This window comes from Heptranchias perlo, chromosome 17 (assembly GCF_035084215.1).
Source record: "Heptranchias perlo isolate sHepPer1 chromosome 17, sHepPer1.hap1, whole genome shotgun sequence".
Taxonomy (NCBI): domain Eukaryota; kingdom Metazoa; phylum Chordata; class Chondrichthyes; order Hexanchiformes; family Hexanchidae; genus Heptranchias; species Heptranchias perlo.
Window position 1 is genome coordinate 25,655,337 of NC_090341.1, and position 20,024 is coordinate 25,675,360.

At 42.5% G+C, this 20,024-nt stretch overlaps 1 protein-coding gene across 4 annotated transcripts in view; it reads right to left on the bottom strand.

Annotated features, from left to right (window-relative positions):
* LOC137334185 (ERC protein 2) overlaps positions 1–20,024 on the bottom strand; it is a 631,578-nt gene that overhangs the window by 340,140 nt on the left and 271,414 nt on the right. For all 4 annotated transcript variants that reach the window (XM_067998749.1, XM_067998748.1, XM_067998751.1 and 1 more), the window contains one exon: positions 8,399–8,536. In XM_067998749.1, coding sequence (XP_067854850.1) covers positions 8,399–8,536 — 138 coding nt within the window. The remainder of the gene's footprint in view (positions 1–8,398; positions 8,537–20,024) is intronic.

Sequence of the window (20,024 nt, forward strand, 5' to 3'; positions counted from 1 at the left end):
CCCCCCCTCTCTCTCTCCCCCTGTCTTCCGCTCTCTCTCTCTCTCCCCCTGTCTTCCGCTCTCTCTCTCTCTCTCCCTGTCTTCCACTCTCTCTCTCCCTATCGTCCACTCTCTCTCTCCCCCTCTCTCTCTCCCCCTCTCTCTCTCTCCCCGTCTTCCGCTCTCTCTCTCTCTCTCTCTCCCTATCTTCCGCTCTCTCTCCCCCCTCTCTCTCTCCCCCCTCTCTCTCTCCCCCCTCTCTCCCCCCGCCTCTCTCCCCCCCTATCTTCCACTCTCTCTCTCTCCCCCTATCTTCCACTCTCTCTCTCTCCCCCTATCTTCCACTCTCTCTCTCTCTCTCTATCTCCCTATCTTCCACTCTCTCTCTCTCTCCCCCTATCTTCCACTCTCTCTCTCTCCCCCTATCTTCCACTCTCTCTCTCTCTCTATCTCCCTATCTTCCACTCTCTCTCTCTCTCTCCCCCTATCTTCCACTCTCTCTCTCTCTCTCCCCCTATCTTCCACTCTCTCTCTCTCCCCCTATCTTCCACTCTCTCTCTCTCCCCCTATCTTCCACTCTCTCTCTCTCCCCCTGTCTTCCACTCTCTCTCTCTCCCCGTCTTCCACTCTCTCTCTCCCTCCCTCTCCCCGTCTCCCACTCTCTCTCTCTCTCTCTCCCCCCCTGTCTTCCACTCTCTCTCTCTCTCCCTCTGTCTTCCACTCTCTCTTTCTCTCTCTCTCCCTGTCTTCCACTCTCTCTCTCCCTGTCTTCCACTCTCTCTCCCCCTGTCTTCCACTCTCTCTCTCTCTCCCCCTGTCTCCCACTCTCTCTCTCTCTCCCTATCTTCCACTCTCTCTCCCTATCTCCCTGTCTTCCACTCTCTCCCTATCTTCCACTCTCTCTCCCCGTATCTTCCACTCTCTCTCTCTCCCTATCTCCCTATCTTCCACTCTCTCTCTCCCACTGTTTTCCACTCTCTCTCTCTCTCTCCCCGTCTCCCACTCTCTCTCTCTCTCCCCCTGTCTCCCACTCTCTCTCCCTATCTCCCTGTCTTCCACTCTCTCTCTCTCCCCCCGTCTCCCACTCTCTCTCCCGATCTCCCTGTCTTCCACTCTCTCTCTCTCTCTCTCCCTCTATCTTCCAATCTCTCTCTCTCTCCCTCTGTCTTCCACTCTCTCTCTCTCTCTCTCCCTATCGTCCACTCTCTCTCTCCCTATCTTCCACTCTCTCTCTCTCCCTATCTCCCTATCTTCCACTCTCTCTCTGTCCCACTGTTTTCCACTCTCTCTCTCTCTCTCTCTCCCCCTGTCTTCCACTCTCTCTCTCTCTCTCCCCGTCTCCCACTCTCTCTCTCTCCCCCTGTCTCCCACTCTCTCTCCCTATCTCCCTGTCTTCCACTCTCTCTCTCTCTCTCCCCGTCTCCCACTCTCTCTCTCTCTCCCCCCGTCTCCCACTCTCTCTCCCGATCTCCCTGTCTTCCACTCTCTCTCTCTCTCTCTCTCTCTCCCTCTATCTTCCAATCTCTCTCTCTCTCCCTCTGTCTTCCACTCTCTCTCTCTCTCTCCCTATCTTCCACTCTCTCTCCCTATCTCCCTGTCTTCCACTCTCTCTCTCTCTCCCTATCGTCCACTCTCTCTCTCTCTCCCTATCGTCCACTCTCTCTCTCTCTCCCTATCGTCCACTCTCTCTCTCCCTCCCTATCGTCCACTCTCTCTCTCCCTATCTTCCACTCTCTCTCTCTCCCTATCTTCCACTCTCTCTCCCCCCCTATCTTCCACTCTCTCTCTCTCTCTCTCTCCCCCTGTCTTCCACTCTCTCTCTCTCTCTCCCCGTCTCCCACTCTCTCTCTCTCCCCCTGTCTCCCACTCTCTCTCCCTATCTCCCTGTCTTCCACTCTCTCTCTCTCTCTCCCCGTCTCCCACTCTCTCTCTCTCTCCCCCCGTCTCCCACTCTCTCTCCCGATCTCCCTGTCTTCCACTCTCTCTCTCTCTCTCTCTCTCTCTCCCTCTATCTTCCAATCTCTCTCTCTCTCCCTCTGTCTTCCACTCTCTCTCTCTCTCTCCCTATCTTCCACTCTCTCTCCCTATCTCCCTGTCTTCCACTCTCTCTCTCTCTCCCTATCATCCACTCTCTCTCTCTCTCCCTATCGTCCACTCTCTCTCTCCCTCCCTATCGTCCACTCTCTCTCTCCCTCCCTATCGTCCACTCTCTCTCTCCCTATCTTCCACTCTCTCTCTCTCCCTATCTTCCACTCTCTCTCCCCCCCTATCTTCCACTCTCTCTCTCTCCCCCTATCTTCCACTCTCTCTCTCTCCCCCTATCTTCCACTCCCCCTCTCTCTCCCCCCTCTCTCTCTCCCCCTATCTTCCACTCTCTCTCTCTCCCCCTGTCTCCCACTCTCTCTCCCTATCTCCCTGTCTTCCACTCTCTCTCTCTCTCTCCCTCTGTCTTCCACTCTCTCTCTCTCTCTCCCTCTGTCTTCCACTCTCTCTCTCTCTCTCCCTGTCTTCCACTCTCTCTCTCTCTCTCGCTCCCCGTCTCCCACTCTCTCTCTCTCTCTCCCTATCTTCCACTCTCTCTCCCTATCTCCCTGTCTTCCACTCTCTCTCTCTCTCCCTATCTTCCACTCTCTCTCCCCCTATCTTCCACTCTCTCTCCCCCTATCTTCCACTCCCCCTCTCTCTCCCCCTATCTTCCACTCTCTCTCTCTCTCCCCCTATCTTCCACTCTCTCTCTCTCTCCCCCTATCTTCCACTCTCTCTCTCTCCCCGTCTTCCACTCTCTCTCTCTCCCCCTGTCTCGCACTCTCTCTCCCTCTCTCCCTCTATCTTCCACTCTCTCTCTCTCCCCGTCTTCCACTCTCTCTCTCTCCCCCTGTCTTCCACTCTCTCTCTCTCCCCCTGTCTTCCACTCTCTCTCTCTCTCCCCCTGTCTTCCACTCTCTCTCTCTCTCCCCCTGTCTTCCACTCTCTCTCTCTCTCTCCCTATCTTCCACTCTCTCTCTCTCTCTCTCTCCCTATCTTCCACTCTCTCTCTCCCCCTATCTTCCACTCTCTCTCTCCCCCTATCTTCCACTCTCTCTCTCCCCCTATCTTCCACTCTCTCTCTCTCCCCCTATCTTCCACTCTCTCTCTCTCCCCCTATCTTCCACTCTCTCTCTCCCCCTATCTTCCACTCTCTCTCTCCCCCTATCTTCCACTCTCTCTCTCTCCCCCTATCTTCCACTCTCTCTCTCTCCCCCTATCTTCCACTCTCTCTCTCTCTCCCCCTATCTTCCACTCTCTCTCTCTCTCCCCCTATCTTCCACTCTCTCTCTCTCTCCCCCTATCTTCCACTCTCTCTCTCTTTCCCCCTATCTTCCACTCTCTCTCTCTCTCCCCCTATCTTCCACTCTCTCTCTCTCTCCCCCTATCTTCCACTCTCTCTCTCTCTCCCCCTATCTTCCACTCTCTCTCTCTCTCCCCCTATCTTCCACTCTCTCTCTCTCTCCCCCTATCTTCCACTCTCTCTCTCTCCCCCTATCTTCCACTCTCTCTCTCTCTCTCTCCCCCTATCTTCCACTCTCTCTCTCTCTCCCCCTATCTTCCACTCTCTCTCCCCCTCCCCCTATCTTCCACTCTCTCTCCCCCTATCTTCCACTCTCTCTCTCTCTCCCCCTATCTTCCACTCTCTCTCTCTCTCCCCCTATCTTCCACTCTCTCTCTCTCTCCCCCTATGTTCCACTCTCTCTCTCTCTCCCCCTATGTTCCACTCTCTCTCTCTCTCTCCCCCTATCTTCCACTCTCTCTCTCTCTCCCCCTATCTTCCACTCTCTCTCTCTCTCCCCCTATCTTCCACTCTCTCTCTCTCTCCCCCCATCTTCCACTCTCTCTCTCCCCCCCCATCTTCCACTCTCTCTCTCTCCCCCCCTCTTCCACTCTCCCTCTCTCCCCCCCTATCTTCCACTCTCTCTCTCTCTCCCACTCTCTCTCTCTCTCTCTCCCCCCCTATCTTCCACTCTCTCTCTCTCTCTCCCTCCCCCCCTATCTTCCACTCTCTCTCCCTCCCCCCATCTTCCACTCTCTCTCTCCACCCCCGATCTTCCACTCTCTCTCTCCACCCCCGATCTTCCACTCTCTCTCTCTCCACCCCCGATCTTCCACTCTCTCTCTCTCCACCCCCGATCTTCCACTCTCTCTCTCTCCACCCCCGATCTTCCACTCTCTCTCTCTCCACCCCCGATCTTCCACTCTCTCTCTCTCCACCCCCGATCTTCCACTCTCTCTCTCCACCCCCGATCTTCCACTCTCTCTCTCCACCCCCGATCTTCCACTCTCTCTCTCCACCCCCGATCTTCCACTCTCTCTTCCTCCCCCACCCCCCGATCTTCCGTTCCAACGCCAGATGACGTTTCGCTCTCTCTTTCTCTCTTCCCGCCACTCCCCTCCTTGGCGTCGCAGCTCCTTTCGGTAGCCAGCCCGTCAATCAGGCTGACTGCCGGGTGCGAAACCCGGAAAGAACTTTAATCACCATCAATTACATTGTGATCGAGTCAGAAACGGCAAGTTTTCTTTTTAAAAATTCGGGTTTGCCACGCGCACCTTCACCACCACCACCACCACCGCGGCCCCCCCCCCCGCTGCCAGCCCGCCACCATTTCAAAATTGAGCCAATGTTGTTTGTAAGCACCGCCCATCCTCCACGACTGCAGGTCAATGGAAGATGACTGCAAAAGTTTATGAATAAAGGGAATGGAAGTTAAAATAAATGATAAAACATATGAAATAACTAGCAGATCTCCTGTTGTTGTTGCTCACAGTGAGTCAACGGATTTGTTATCTTATAACAATTAGTGGTGTTTATGCCACGTAGGGTATAGCATCAGGGCCACTGGTTAACAGTGACTAAATAAATAAAATTCCTTTTTTATTGAATGCCATTCTTAGATTTTTCCTGATGCTTTGGGGGATTGAATTGCACAACTCATAATCTTTTTATTTTATAGCTATCCAGGGGTTAAGTGACAGCCTGATGGTGAGCTCTATAAAAATGGTGTCGGTGAACTGCGTTAATAATGTGGAATATCATTTAGCTTGAATTTATATTTTTTAATCTCTTGCTTGATTTTGTGAGTTTAGCAATGTTCAAAATAAACTGATTTTCTCTCATTTTTTGGCGTGCAATTTTTTTGTCACTGATTTTTCCCCTTTTGTTAGGCCAAAAATAAAAGCTGGGGAAAAAAAAGTTGCATTTAAATTGGTAATCTAAACTGACTTTAATGATCCTTAAGTATTTCGTACATGGCAATAAAAAATATTTATTGAATTTTATATTTGTATGAATGTCACTTCCTGTGCTGGACAGAAGGTTGTGTTTATTTTGGTGAGTGAGAGACAGTGGGTGTGTCAAATATTTATTCTCAAAGGAGTTGGGGTCATCTTGTAATTTGTTATGCAAGTGATAAGTTGGCGATGTGACAGTTGGGTGGGGGTAGGTTAGGGAATTTGGCTTGAGTGATGGGAGGTATGGAACATTAGGGGACGTTTAGAGGAGGAAACAACAAGGCTGCACAGAGGTTGTTGGTTGTTGGAAAACATGTTAGCGGTGGCATGTGGGTGGTCAAAGTCGAGTGGCTGACAGCTCTCAACTAAGCTCCTCCCCTTTGCAATTCTATCCGCGGCCATCCATTAACATCCTTTTCCCCCAAGCAGTCTCCTCTCCCCCACTGCTTAAGATCCACTAGCAGTAATAGTGGGTATATTTCAGCTCAATCTACAAGTTGAAGCTACCTGTACAGAGCGCATTATCCATCCGACACTGTGTTCTTACCTGTGCTTTGTTTTTGACTCAGATTTGATTTCCTGGTCTTCTGGTATCCTCTGACAGCAAGACTGCGATGCTCTGCTGGTCTACAACGTATGCCTCAGCTGCAAGACTCTACTCTCATCTCCTATCTGCTGCTGTTACCTACTGGGTTTCTGGACTGTACTCTAGTACACTGCTGGCTTCTCAGCTTAACAATGCTGATGTGTTGGGTCCTGGGCAGAAACCCGCTCTCTCCTGGGCCAAATTCCATTTCTCCACTGGCTTCTGGGTTTTACTGCAACCTCCATCTTCGTTGCTGCTTTCCACTGAGACAATATTCTCTGCCGGACTGCCTCTATTCCACCATCTGGCCTGCTTCTGCAGGCTCAGTTTCTGCTCCTCTGCTGGAACTTTTCACACTACGCTTGGCTAATAATAATATTCTCCTACTGATTCTCAACCTGTTCCGGATGATGCTCCCATTCTGTTGAATGATCCCGGTTTCACTGCTTCTTCCACTTGTCTTTCAGAACTCCTCCATTACCCTTTGCTGGACCTGCTCCCGATCCAGATCTTGTGTGCTGCTTGCACTGTGCCTGTTCCTCAGACCAGTACCCTCATTTGCACTGGTCCCGTGGATCACCCTTCGTCTGGCTCCCAGGCCTTCACTACTCTTGGTCCTTGTGTTTCGCTACTCGTCACTCCTCTGCTGGTCCACCGAATCTGCCGGTGCACTCTGCACAAAACCTAGAGGACACTACGCTCCTCCAATAGACCTCAGGATGAACCTCTGCTGGCTCAGGGCCGGTACTCTGCTTCTCCTCAGCTATCTGATTCCACTGGATAACTTCCACCAGTGCCTCAACTGTTAAACAGCCACTCAAACAGCTCTTAGATCTTGCCCCTCTCCACAACTTACTGTGAACCTGGACATTAGTTCAATGAGACTCCAAGCTGACTCCATGTTGTCTACAAATCAACTTCATCCCACAACATGCCATGACTTCTACTCTGGACCATTTTATGCTGTTATCTCCCTGTCCTCTGTTTACAAGCGCAACAGATCTCACCTAATCTCAGTCATGTTCTGGAAAGCGAAGGTAACTTCTGGCTTCTTTTCTCTGTAAACCATCGCCCTAAACCACTCTTTCTGTCCCTTTCATTCTCACCTCTAACAAGGGCGAGGAGATCATGGACGACTTTGTCACCAAGATGGAGACCATCCATTCAGCTGCCTATGCTGCTTCCCCTTACCCACCCAGCCTGACCTCCCACCAGGTTAACCCTTACCATAGCCCTGAAACCCCATCCCTCTCTTGCCCCTCCCCTACTCTCTCCAAGCTTATCTTGATCACAAGACCCATCTGGACCAACCTCCTGCTTCTATGACCCTATTCCCACTAAACAGCTGACCACAACTCGTGGCTCCCATGCATGCTGACATTATAAATTGTTCCCTCTCCTCAAGCACCACTCACTACCTTTCAAAATCACTGTCATCACTCCCCTCAAAAAATCCACCCGAGACCCCTCAGTTTTTGCAAACTACCATCCCAAATCCAACCTCAATTTCGTCCCCAAAGTCCTCAGATTTGTTGTCCCCTCCCAGATCTGTGCTCATCTCTCCCACAACTCCTTATTTGAAACTCTCCAATCAAGCTTCCTCCCCTTCCAATGCACCAAAACCACCCTAACCAAAGTGAGAAAAGACATTCCCTATGCCTGTGAGCATGGTGCATTATCCTCCTCATTCCTTGACTTCTTTGCAGCCTTTAATAAGGTCGATGATACCATCCTCCGCCAACTCCTCACCTCTACTATCCAGTTAGGTGGGACTGCCCTTGCTTGGTTCCATTCTTACCTTTACAACTGTAACCAGAGCATCTCTAACCAATGGCTTCTCTTCCTACTCCGCACCGTCACCCTTGGAGTCCCACAAGGGGCCCATCTATGACACCTTCTCATCCTAATCCACATTTTGCCCCTTGGAAACATCATCCATACATAGGGTCAGCTTCCACCTATACATTAATGACCCTCAGCTCTACCAATCCACCACCTCCATCGACCACTCCACTGCCTCTGAGCTGTCAGACTGCTCGTCCGACATGCAGTCGCAGATGAGCTATAATTTTCTCCAGCTAAACATTAGAAAGACTGAAGTCATTGCTTTCAGCCCTTGCCACAAACAACCATACACTTGCTTCTGACTCCATCCACTTTCCTGGCCAATGTCAGGCTGAATCACTTCACAATTTTGGCACGTTATTTTGTATCCACTTATTGGCTACCAGCTAAAAATGACTACAATTTACATATGGCAGTTAAATTTACACAAATTCTCATACTCTTATTTTGTCAAGATGAGGCAGAATATGTTGGTTAATGTATCCGTTCCAATCTATCCTGAAACAGTGTGAATGGGATAAACTCCGCTTAGCTGCCATTACTGCTTTTTTGGGAGGAAAGGATAAATGCTCCAATTAAATACAGCAAATATCTCCCCACTAGGCATCTTTCATCTGAAAAGTAGGTATTAGGAAAATGTTTATTCGAACATGTTCATTTTGCCTGATGCACAAATACCACAATAAATGCACATGGTGCTTCAAGGGTTACAACAAAATCCATTACCTTCTCTGATAAAGCTTCTTCGAGTGTTGCCAAAGCTGTATCTGTATTGCTGGAATCTGTTTGTAATGACTTAACTCGATCTTTCAAGTTGTTAAGTTGCTTATCTTTGTCTTTAAGTTGTTCCTGAAGATTTTCAATCTGTAGGAGGAAACAAATAAGCTTACTAACTGTAAAATATATATTTGTAAATATATATAAGATAACCTACTTTCCTTCCGTTTTACAAGGTATACGCAACAACGTATGTATCTAAAATACCATAAACTATTTCCTGCCATTTTCATCAACATAATTAAGAGTTATAAAAAGTATCAGCTGGGCCACAGACACTTCTAGATTTTAAAAAAACTGTAGATACCAAATGTATGAGCCATAAATACTAGAAAATACAGATCCCTTCCAAATTTATTAGCTCATAAAAACAATCCTTTTTTTTTACAACAGCTGGCTAAACTCGCAGTGTGGAAAGGCTGGAGATGTGCACTGGGATAACATTTGGGACAATGAAGCACCAAAGTGTGCATTCACAAAAAGGATAAAACTACATTTTATAATCTAAGATAAAAGGTTTTTATGAATGCCTCGTACATTGTCTATTCTAATTACATCATGGCAAACAATTCAGTTTATAGTATTAAGTCACAGAACAACTTTGATTACAGCTATAACTTTTGTTGTTGTTTTTTTCCCATTTGAAATGATTTTCAGTACAATTAAATCAACTTAATTGAACAATTAGGCAATCCTGGAACAAAATGCATTTTTAGGACCGAGAACTCTGGGTCTTGACACTGGTGAATAAGGAATCATTGGTCAACAGCATATTTTGCATTATCTCTCTGTGCATCATTGAAAATGTAAGCAACAATAACTGACAATTTACCAAAAAAAGCACAAAGCCCATTTGTGGAACTTTGCAATCGCAAACAATGTTGTGCAAAGCAGAAATGAAAAACTCTGACAATTAGGTATTTTGCAGAGTATCATGGGTGCACTAAAGCTATGGCAAGAATTTTCCACTGTTCCCATACCTTTAAAAAATATATATTTCTTATATTTCTCCTCTTTTCTAAGTTTTCAAATACAATGTAAATAAGAGGCCAAGCAGGCAAGCTGACTTGTTTGCTGTTAGTTCTCTGCCAATGTACCCTTGAATCAGCTGCCATGAGGTGCAGCGGAGTTGGACTTGTCATCCAACTTTCACTCCCTCCGCTGCTGTGAAGCAATTCCCTTCTTTTGGCTTCTCCCTGAATAGCAGTGTTAAGAGTGGGAATTAATCATATAATCCTGCACCCTACAACTTTGGGATACAGCATGTTGTCGCACCAGGAGATTGTCCAATCATTAAAAAAATATATTTACTGGCTAGAATGAATTCCCACTGAAATGCAACAGCTTTTTGTGTTTCAAGTTCAAATTTCTGTATCTTCAGAAAAACTGAAATAATAATAAACTACAATGCAGGATTCTCCCAGAAAATTTACCAGACTGAGTTAAATTTATTAAAAATGTATAATTTCTCCAAAAATCACAACAAATGCTGTCTAAAGTTTGTTTAAAATGCAGAATCAATAATAATCCAAGAGATCCCAGTGATGACCTGCAGTAATTCCAACATCCTCATTGTTCTTGCAGTTTACAATGAGTTCAACAGAATTCCATAGAGCTCTGAATGTTCTGAACTGAGAAAAAAAGTTGAAATCTTTAGTATGTTATTTTATACTCACACCATTCTGCAAAATATCCCATTAAAAATCTTGTATATGGCATGTATGTCCTGTTCACAATCTTACTTGTTGTATCACAATTTTCAGTTATGCTTTTTATGTTAATGTTTATAGTGGAAATCCATGTGTCAACATTTAGTTCAATGTTAACAATTCGCTGTCATGATTTGTTGACAAGCCACTCAAATTTTTTTTTTAATTTGCAAATTTTTTTCTCTGTAATTGAAATTTTTAATGTCCAAAATAATACCTTTTTAAAAAAAAGATAAAATTACATATTTCACAATAGCATGACTAATTTTCTCCATTGAATTGTCCTGTGTCTTTTAATCCTCACCTTTACTATGACAGCTTGCCCTCTCAAAGCCTAGGCTTGGATTTGATATTTTTCCCTCAGCGTGGAGACCCTGACAGCTGAAGGCAGATCCTGCAGTCTGGGCATGTGCAGTACACACAATTCCCAGGATTTATCAGTAGCAATTAGTCAGCCAAATGATGGAGACTGACGGAGAAACATTCTAACAAAATCTACTTGGTTCCTTTTCAGAATTATTTAAAGAAACGCTACAGGACAAATCTCAAAAACTTTATTCAGGTACAATATACGCTGAGAATTTTTTTTTTAATATAAAAAAGGCTGTGTGCGCACTTGCACAAAGTGAGAGAGCGATAAAGAGAAAAAGAACATGTAATATAGTATACTGATCATATGCCAGTTGAATCTTTTGTTGGTTTCAAATTATAAATACTCTATAAACTTCAGAAAGCATAAACTGAGTGCACGAGAGAGAGACACACACATGTCTTTCCTCATTCTAATTTTTTTTAAAGTTGAATTTTAAAAACATTCTAATTATTGGCACTGGTAAGATGCAAAGAAAAATGAAGTGTGAGAGAGAGAGAACAAAGGTGAGAGAAAAAGTGAGCGAGAGAGTGAGAATGAGAGCGATCGCAAGAGAGACATATAGATACACTTCCAGGAAACAATCACAAAACAGTAAACTTAATGTGTGTAGAGATCTCTTCAAAAAATTACAAACCAGTGCTGCCAGACTTGGGACACACCATCCACCCCCAACCAGAGTCAGGCTTTTGACTTCCCTCTCCCCTGACATGAGATTGCAGGAATGTACCAGTAAGCCAAAATTCATGATTTCCCTCCCCACCCAGTTCTACCAAAACCCAGGTTTCCCCTCCACAGTGATGTCAGACCAAAGAACCTTGCCCCCATCCTGTCAAATCCAAGGAACCCCTCAGCAGTGCTGTGAAGCTCCAAAGTCTCCAATTCTAATTCTCCAGGCCCGTTCTCCTGCGCCACTAAGCACCGTCCCCAGGGCTAACAACAAAGATTGCCCTAAGGTCAGCTAAGCACAACTCATCCACCCCTGTATTGCTAAGTACAAGACATCTAATTCCAATGGGTATATTTTGCATACCATCTTACCATGTATTCTGAACTTTAAATCTAGTAAGAGATAAAAATTAATTACAGAGGCAAAGGATCATTTATATATATTTTAAAATTCTTATGACTGCCACATTTACTGTCAATTTTTCCACTATGGTAACATTCCATAGCAAGGCACCAACATTGACAGCAATATATAATTACAGAACGACAAGTTTGCATAAGCAGTTTCCATTACAAATTTGGATATTGTAATGTATTTTAAAAGTATAAAAAGAGTAGTGCCAGAGAACTGGATGATTGCAAATGTTACACCCCTGTTCAAAAAAGGAGGGATAAACCCAGCAATTACAGGTCAGTCATCCTAACATCAGTGGTGGGGAAACTTTTAGAGACAGTAAACCGGGACAAAATTAACTGACACTTGGAAAAGCATGGGCTAATAAATGAAAGTCAGCACAGATTTGTTAAAGGAAAATCATGTTTGACTAACTTGATTGAGTTCTTTGATGAAGTAACGGAAAGGGTTGAAGAGGATAGTCCGGCTGATGGACTTTCAAAAGGGATTTGATAAAGTACCACATAATAAATTTGTTAGCAAAATCAAAGCCCATGGGATTATACCTACAATGATACTATGACTATGACAGAATATATGACATTAAAATCAGGACTGAATTATGACTGCATGCTCTGGCCCATTTATCCTGCGCCCTTTAACTCTGCTTCACCTGAAGACTACATATAGTTTTGCACAGAGTCAAACCTAAAGAAATTGACCAGTATCATAGTAGGTACAGCAGAGGGGAGGCCATTCGGCCCTTCGTGCCTATGCCAACTCTTTGAAAGAGCTATCCAATTCACCCCATTCCCCTGTTCTTTCCCTATAGCCCTGTAATTTTTTTTTCCTTCAAGAATTTATCCAATTCCTTCTCGAAAGTTACTACTGAATCTGCTTCCACCACCCCTTCAAGCAATGCATTCCAGGTCATTACAACTCGCAGCGTAAAAAAATGTTTCCTCATGTCGCCTCTGGCTCTTTCGCCGGTCACCTTAAATCTGTGTCCTCTGATTACTGACACTTCTGCCACTGGAAACAATTTACTCTCTCAAAACCATTCAGGATTTTGAACACCTCTATCAAATCTCCCCTTAACCTTCTCTGTTCTAAGGAGAACAACCCCAGCTTAGCCAGTCTCTCCACATAACTGAAGTGCATTGTATCATTCCAGTAAATCTCTTCTGCACCCTAAGGCCTTGACATCCTTCCTAAAAAGTGTGGTGCCCAGAATTGAACACAATACTCCAGCTGAGGCCTAACCAATGTTTTATAAAGTTTTAGCATAACTTCCTTGCTTTTGTACTCTAAGCCTCTGTTAATAAAGCCCAGGATCCCATATGCTTTTTAACAGCCTTCTCAACTTGTCCTGCCACCTTCGAAGATTTGTCTATGTCCACCCCCAGGTATCTCTGTTCCTACACCCTCTTTAAAATTGTACCATTTAGTTTATATTGCCTCTCCTCATTCTTCCTACCAAAATGTATAATTTCATACTTCTCGGCGTTAAATTTCATCTGCCATGTGTCTGCCCATTTCACTAGTCTGTCTATGTCCTCCTAAAGTCTGTTACTATCCTCCACATTGTTTACAACATTTCCAAATTTTGTGTCATCTGCAAACTTTGAAATTAGAATCATAGATATTCTAATTTCAATATCGTGTCCATGCTGGCAAATTATACCCTCTATAACCAAGTCCAGGTCATTAATATATATCAAAAAGAGCAATGGTCCTAAAACTGACCCCTGGGGAACACCACTGTAAACTTCTTTCCAGTCTGAAAAACAACTGTTCACCTCTACTCTCCTTTCTGTTCCTTAGCTAATTTCGTATCCATGCTGCCACTGTCCCTTTAATCCCATGGGCTTTAATTTTGCTAATAAGTCCATATACATGTGGTTCTTTATCAAATGCCTTTTGAAATGCCATATACACATCAACTGCACCACCCTCATCAACCCTCTCCTTTTCTTCATCAAGGAACTCAATCTAGTTAGTCAAACACGATTTTCCTTTAACAAATCCGTGCTGACTTTCATTTATTAGCCCATATTTTCCAAGTGCCAATTAATTTTGTCTCAGATTATTGTCTGTAAAACTTTCCCCACCACCAAAGTTAGGTTGACTGTTCTGTAATTGCCATTTTATCCCTCTCCCCTTTTTTGAACAGGGATGTAACATTTGCAATCCTCCAGTCCTCCGGCACTGTCCCCATATTGAAGGATTGGTAGATTGAGGCCAGAGCCTCCGCAATTTCCACCCTTACTTCCCTCAGTAACCTAGGGTGCATCCCTTCTGGACCTGGTGACTTTTCTACTTTGAGTAGAGAAATCTTTTCAGTACCTCCTCTTTATTTATTTTTACCCTATCCAATATCACTACCACCTCCTCCTTTACTGCCACAATGGCAGCATTCTCTTCGCCAGTGAAGACGAATGTGAAGTATTCATTTAGTACCTCAGCCATGCCCTCTGCTTCCACAAGATCTTTTTTGTCCCTAATTGGTCCCACCCTTCCTTCAACTGCCCTTTTACTATTAATATGTTTATAAAAGACTTTAGGGTTCCCTTTTATGTTAGCTGCTGATCTATTCTTACTCTCTCTCTCTCTCTCTCTCTCTCTGCCCCTCATTCCCTTTTTTACATCTCCTCTGTACTTTCTGCATTCAGCCTGGTTCTCTACTGTATTATAAACATTATATTAGTCATAAGCCTGCTTATTCTGTTTCATTTTAATCTCTATATCTTTAGTCATCCAGGGAGCTCTAGCTTTGGATACCCTTCCTTTTTTCCCCCTCGTAGGAATGTGTTTATTCTGCACCCGAACCAACTCCTCCTTGAAGGCCTCCCATTGTTCAATTACTGTTTTGCCTACCAATTTATGAGTCCAATCCATCTGTGCCAGATCCCTTTTTAACTCACTGAAATTAGTCCTCCTCCAGTTCAGTATTTTCATATTTGATTGTTTCTTGTCCTTTTCCATAACCATTCTAAACCTAATGATATTATGATCACTGTTCTCCAAATGCTCCCCCACTGAAACATGCGCCACCCTGCCCTATTTCATTCCCCAGAACTAGTTCCAGCACTGCTTCCTTCCTCATCGGTATATGAAGCTGTAATTAAAGTCAAAAATCAAGATATCATTTAGCACTTAGCATAATTATAAAAACCTCTAATTTTTTTAAAGAATATTCAAATGCTTGAACTTTAAATGTTAAGAATTGCTATGGGTAAAAAATTGCATGCAAAGTCTCAGTATTTTGTTAGCACAGTTAAAAGACCACCAGCAATACAGTGGCATGGTAACTTAAGAGATGCTCGACTCCCACCATTGCAGTAATAGATTTAAGTTACAGCATTCCCAGACATTCAGATCTGCTTCTCACATGCATATTGTATTTTATCAGTTCTAACCCAGCCTGCCAGCTGGACTGCCTCACAGAAGCAGAGAATTTTATCTGAGGGAGGGGAAGGAAAAGCTGTCATATTGTGTCTTGCCTACAGCAAGTGCTCTTAACAGCTAAAGCAAAAGGATAGTTACAATGAAAGCTGAAGAGGAGTATATAACCCCCCTTTCCCACACTGCAAAATGGAAGAGACCTGGGAGGGGGTGTTAGTGAGGAGGAACGGAGGATAAAGAGCTAAATGAGCAAAACACATCAGCAAACTTTCTACCTGGATTCTCTCAATAACTCTATAAGGACAGTCAGAGGAAAAGGTTATGACAGCATGTTTAGTGGCAAAACTAGCATATTTTAACTGCTTGCATATGTTACAATCAAAAGTTTTATTATTGCTGAAAAATGCAATAAATTAATTTAAAGAACTAGCACCCAAGTTTTGTTCTTACATGTTCAGTTGGAAACTTAAAATCTGCCACCCTGTGGTTTACCTGAGCTACCACACATCCAGCAACAACAGATTTTTCTTCCGTCAAAATAATTTCCATATCAAAAGGTGGCTCCATTAAAATGGCATTAAATTGAACATTCCCAATGTATGGATATAGTGCTGCCTGTGCTTAAAAAAGGAAAATTATTTTTAGAAATGCAAATACGGTATATATACAATGATGATGAATTACAGTAGTGACTGAGCTCCTATGCTGGCTTCGGGCCAGTGTCTGCAGAGCATGTCACACTTGCACATACAAGCCCAAAACTAACATACACATCTACAAATCATTCCTCTGCCACCCATCATAATATATACAGGTATGTTTACATGCCTACCCTGTGCAAAAAGGTTTATGCTGTGCCAAAAGAACATGACTGCACAGGTGAGATTACTGATCAGAGAAGTACATTGCAATGGATGTATGATATCAGAAGTGTTGAATTATAAGAAAATATTTGTAAATTCTGACAAAGAAAATAAAAATGTCAAAGATCTGTTTGTCTGAAATACAGGGGGATAAAAGAAACTATCATGCAACTTTATGAATTAAAATTACAATTTCATTTTTTAGGGTGCATCACTTCTATTTGCATCTGATCAACATACTGTCAATATTTTCATTTGCTACTTTTAAACATTACTATGCATCACTCTAACATAGTATTAGTAAGATTATACTACATATGGATATATTTGTGGATATTCAGTTTTCCATTGTTCTAATAATAGAATATTCCTGCTTTCTAGTTTTGTATCCATTAATGTTTGCACTAAAATAAATATTTTCAAATGAATACCACAGATGATTTTGGATGAGTATTTATTTAACAAGACAAGACAGTGCTTGCTTTTCAAACTGTAATCCTTCGATGCCCGCTCAACACTTCACACTGATTATATTATATTGAATACAGAATATCAAACAGCCCCGATTTCTCCAAATGCTTTCTGCATTTAGCCCTGTAATTTTTTTTTTAAAACACACCTTACCAACTTTTAATGTTCTTTTTGCATTGTACAAAATCAGGGCAACTCAAAGCATTCCTTCATGTTATCTACTCTGTCAATAAACTAAAAGTGCTAATCTTGTTGTTTTAGTGACTGGATACTGAATGCTCCTTAAGTACTCTGGGGATTAAAGTAAATCTTACCTGTAGACAGGCTGCACTACTGCAGACCAAGCTTTTGGGCTCAACCATATTCTATATGTCTAGGTGAGCCAAAAAAATGAAAGTAAGAATACAACAAAAAATTCTGAAAGTACAGAAGTTTGGAGTTCAACAACACTTCAAACTTTTTGTTTCAATTGCAGAACAAAAGCTTGTTTTTCAGAACCTGAATACACACTTTATCAAGTTCTTTTAAAAGTCAGCTTTTTTAACATTTCCATTGGACTTTATACATATTTACAAGGTGCAACATAAAACAGATGTATATATTCAAAAGATGTTCTTTATGCTAGATGGAACCAGTTTCTTTTTAAATCAATCAGATTTCAGGAAGTAGTGTGTCTTGGGGAATTTAAGCATTTAACTCTAAATGAACTCACTGCTGAGTATTAAAAAGAAAAATCTATAAAATGGTGGCTTGAGAAATATTATCCTTATGTGACCACACACTCCTTCGCATGGTTTATATACCAATGATTTCTGTGACATTAATAATTCTATATAACATTTATTGAACGAGTGAAAATTGTACATTTGAATTTAGAAGCAGACAAAAAAAGCAATAGTTATATAATAACTTACAATACCTACTTTAACAAACAAAGCAAAATTATATCTGATGGCCAACTTATAAAATCTTAGAATACTTACAACTTGTAGAACTATTCATAATTTTGCTTAAACAGGAGAGCTTATCCAAGAAAACCATGGCCATGCAAAGAAAGCACTACAGTTGATTATTTTGCACAATCTCTGCACTATTCATATTGGCCATGAGCTCTCATCAGTTGCTCAATACGTATATGCTCTTCCAATGAAAGATTCTTACAGTGCCTCCCCAGCATGCCAGTTTCAGCCTGAGCAACAGCAGAAGCAGGCAGTGAGATGCCATGCAAGTTTGTGCACATAATTTCTCTGCACCACTGAACTGCTAATCTCAGCCATGCTTCTACATGAAGATGACAACCAAAGCTAAGGGGAAAAAAATCAGATGGAAAGCTATTACCACGCCATTCACACACACCCAGCAACTAGCTCAAGAATGACATAGGCTTAAGTATGGAAACGAGTTTTCAACACACTCTGAGTATAATCCAGGAAAAGCTAAAGGGGAAGACAGTAAATAATGAGGAAAAAGAGAGGTACCTTTGCAAAAAAGAGAACAGGCTGGATTTAATTTAAATTTAATGAGGAAGAAAATAAAATTTGCAAAGCAAATGTAAATGGAGTGATCTGTTTTTTTTTCAAAACCACATTACAGTTGATAAAGAAGTAGCAATGTGTAAAAGTTAATACAACAAATTATCAGAATTTCAAAAAATGACCAGAAAATTAGCAAAACCTGTTCATGCAGACAAAATAATTAAGCGAAAAATTTGACTAAAATCTTAACTTGGGCAACTGGGTAAAATCCTTTAACAATAATTTCAAATCTGTTTCATATTAAGCTCACTGAATGGGTCACAATACTCCGTTTCAAATGCATTGAAAACTCCTTCGTCATACTGTCTCAATGGGAAAACCCATAGTAAAAGTGTTAGTATCTGTAAGTGACGCTGGGTTGGGCTTTTAATAGACAAAGATTTGCACCTCTCATGCATTTCAAAATGTATATTCCACATTGTTCAGTCAGACTAACTGACCAATCCATGTTAATCATGAATGCAATATGGATTTTCAACTGAACCATTGGTCATTTATGAGTTCCATTATATTACCTTGGCTAAGGGTGATTAGATTTAGGATAAATCAGGAAAGTGTAGGTATATGTATATCCATATTATTTGTAACTGCAAGAATATAGGATTGTAGGAATTCATGATGATAAACCTCACCACTAATGCAATATTTAATTGGTCCTATAAAAGAGCAATCATATTTTATCCAAAAAATTTCTGTGCCATGAGACGACAATTTCTCCCCTCCCCATCACCGTCTAAATTACTGCACATTCCTCCTAAACAGCTCCAACTCTGAACTGCTTGTCGTCATTTGCCAGCTCAGTGCCACAGCTGGTGGGAGGATTTAATCACAATGTGGCAAGTTTAAATAGGCAGTTTGCATTAGAAATGTGGACCACAGAATTTATAATGGAAATATATAAATGAGGAACTAACGTACAACTTTGAATGGGGGCTGAATTGTACCTGCATGTCCTGGTTCAATTATCTCCTTCTAACCCCACTTCACCTGAATACCAGACTTGGGCTTGACTCTCCATGTGCAAAGTAACAGGGATATTAATGGTAATAATATTAAGAAATCATAGTTGCCATGGTGAGGTACACTGCAAATGTAGGGAACAATTTTTTTCCCCCATGGCAAATATCTTCACAGCAACATTTGCCACAGTGCTGAAGATGCTGTTTATTTTAGAGCATAAGCAATATTGTGCATTTCCTGGGTAAATGTAGTATTGTATTAACCAGATACTTGTATGATGCATTCGGTATAGGATCACCAAGACACTAAGGTCAGATCAGGCAGGAGTTTGATACGGAGAATTTGATCCACGTGAAATTAAATTGTATCCCGTGTATGTTTACTTCTCAGCACACCTAAAATATATGCATTTGTTACTTTCTTTACAGCAGTACTGCACTTCATGCCAAACTACAGAAGGTCGACTCCTACACATTTTATGTAATTGGTGTCATATGCAATATTTTCCATGATGGAATTTGATTTCTTTTGACCTGCTTGTGACCCAAGATTCTAATCTCCTTCCACTCATCTTTTGGCCCAGATCCCATTCCCAAGCTTCCTGGTCTACAGTGACTAAATTATCCATTGCATCAATATATATGTCCAATATGATCTTTATTTTTCTTTACTGTTAGCAAAAAGTGAACCCAGTATTGATGAACGTCCTGCCAGAATAGCAGCTTTGAAACAAACCTAGACTTGGCCAGAAAAATACCTGAATGATGTTTTATCAGGATCAGCCATATTAAATTTACAGCCAATTAATAAAATATATGACCACTAGCCAGTTTTTAGTGAGTATACAATCAACGTGTTGTGCATGTTTGAAAAGCTGTTTACATCTGAAGCCTGTATACGGTAAAAATTGTATTACTAGCACATGCTTCCTCAGCAACTCTCCAATTATTCTTTGTTTGCTCTCTAGACCAGATCTCTATGAAATAGAAGCAAGCTGGCCAGCAATGTTACTTAAAATGGAGAAATCAATACTCCTTCCCACTATATATTTTATAAACAAATTTCAATAAAAGGCTCGGAAAAGCTGCACATAGAAAAGAACACTCGATCGGGATGGAATCTGGACTTCAGTTTGTGGCTGGGAACACTCAAATATCTACAGATCATCAAAACTTCAATAAAAGCTCCAATTCCACCTT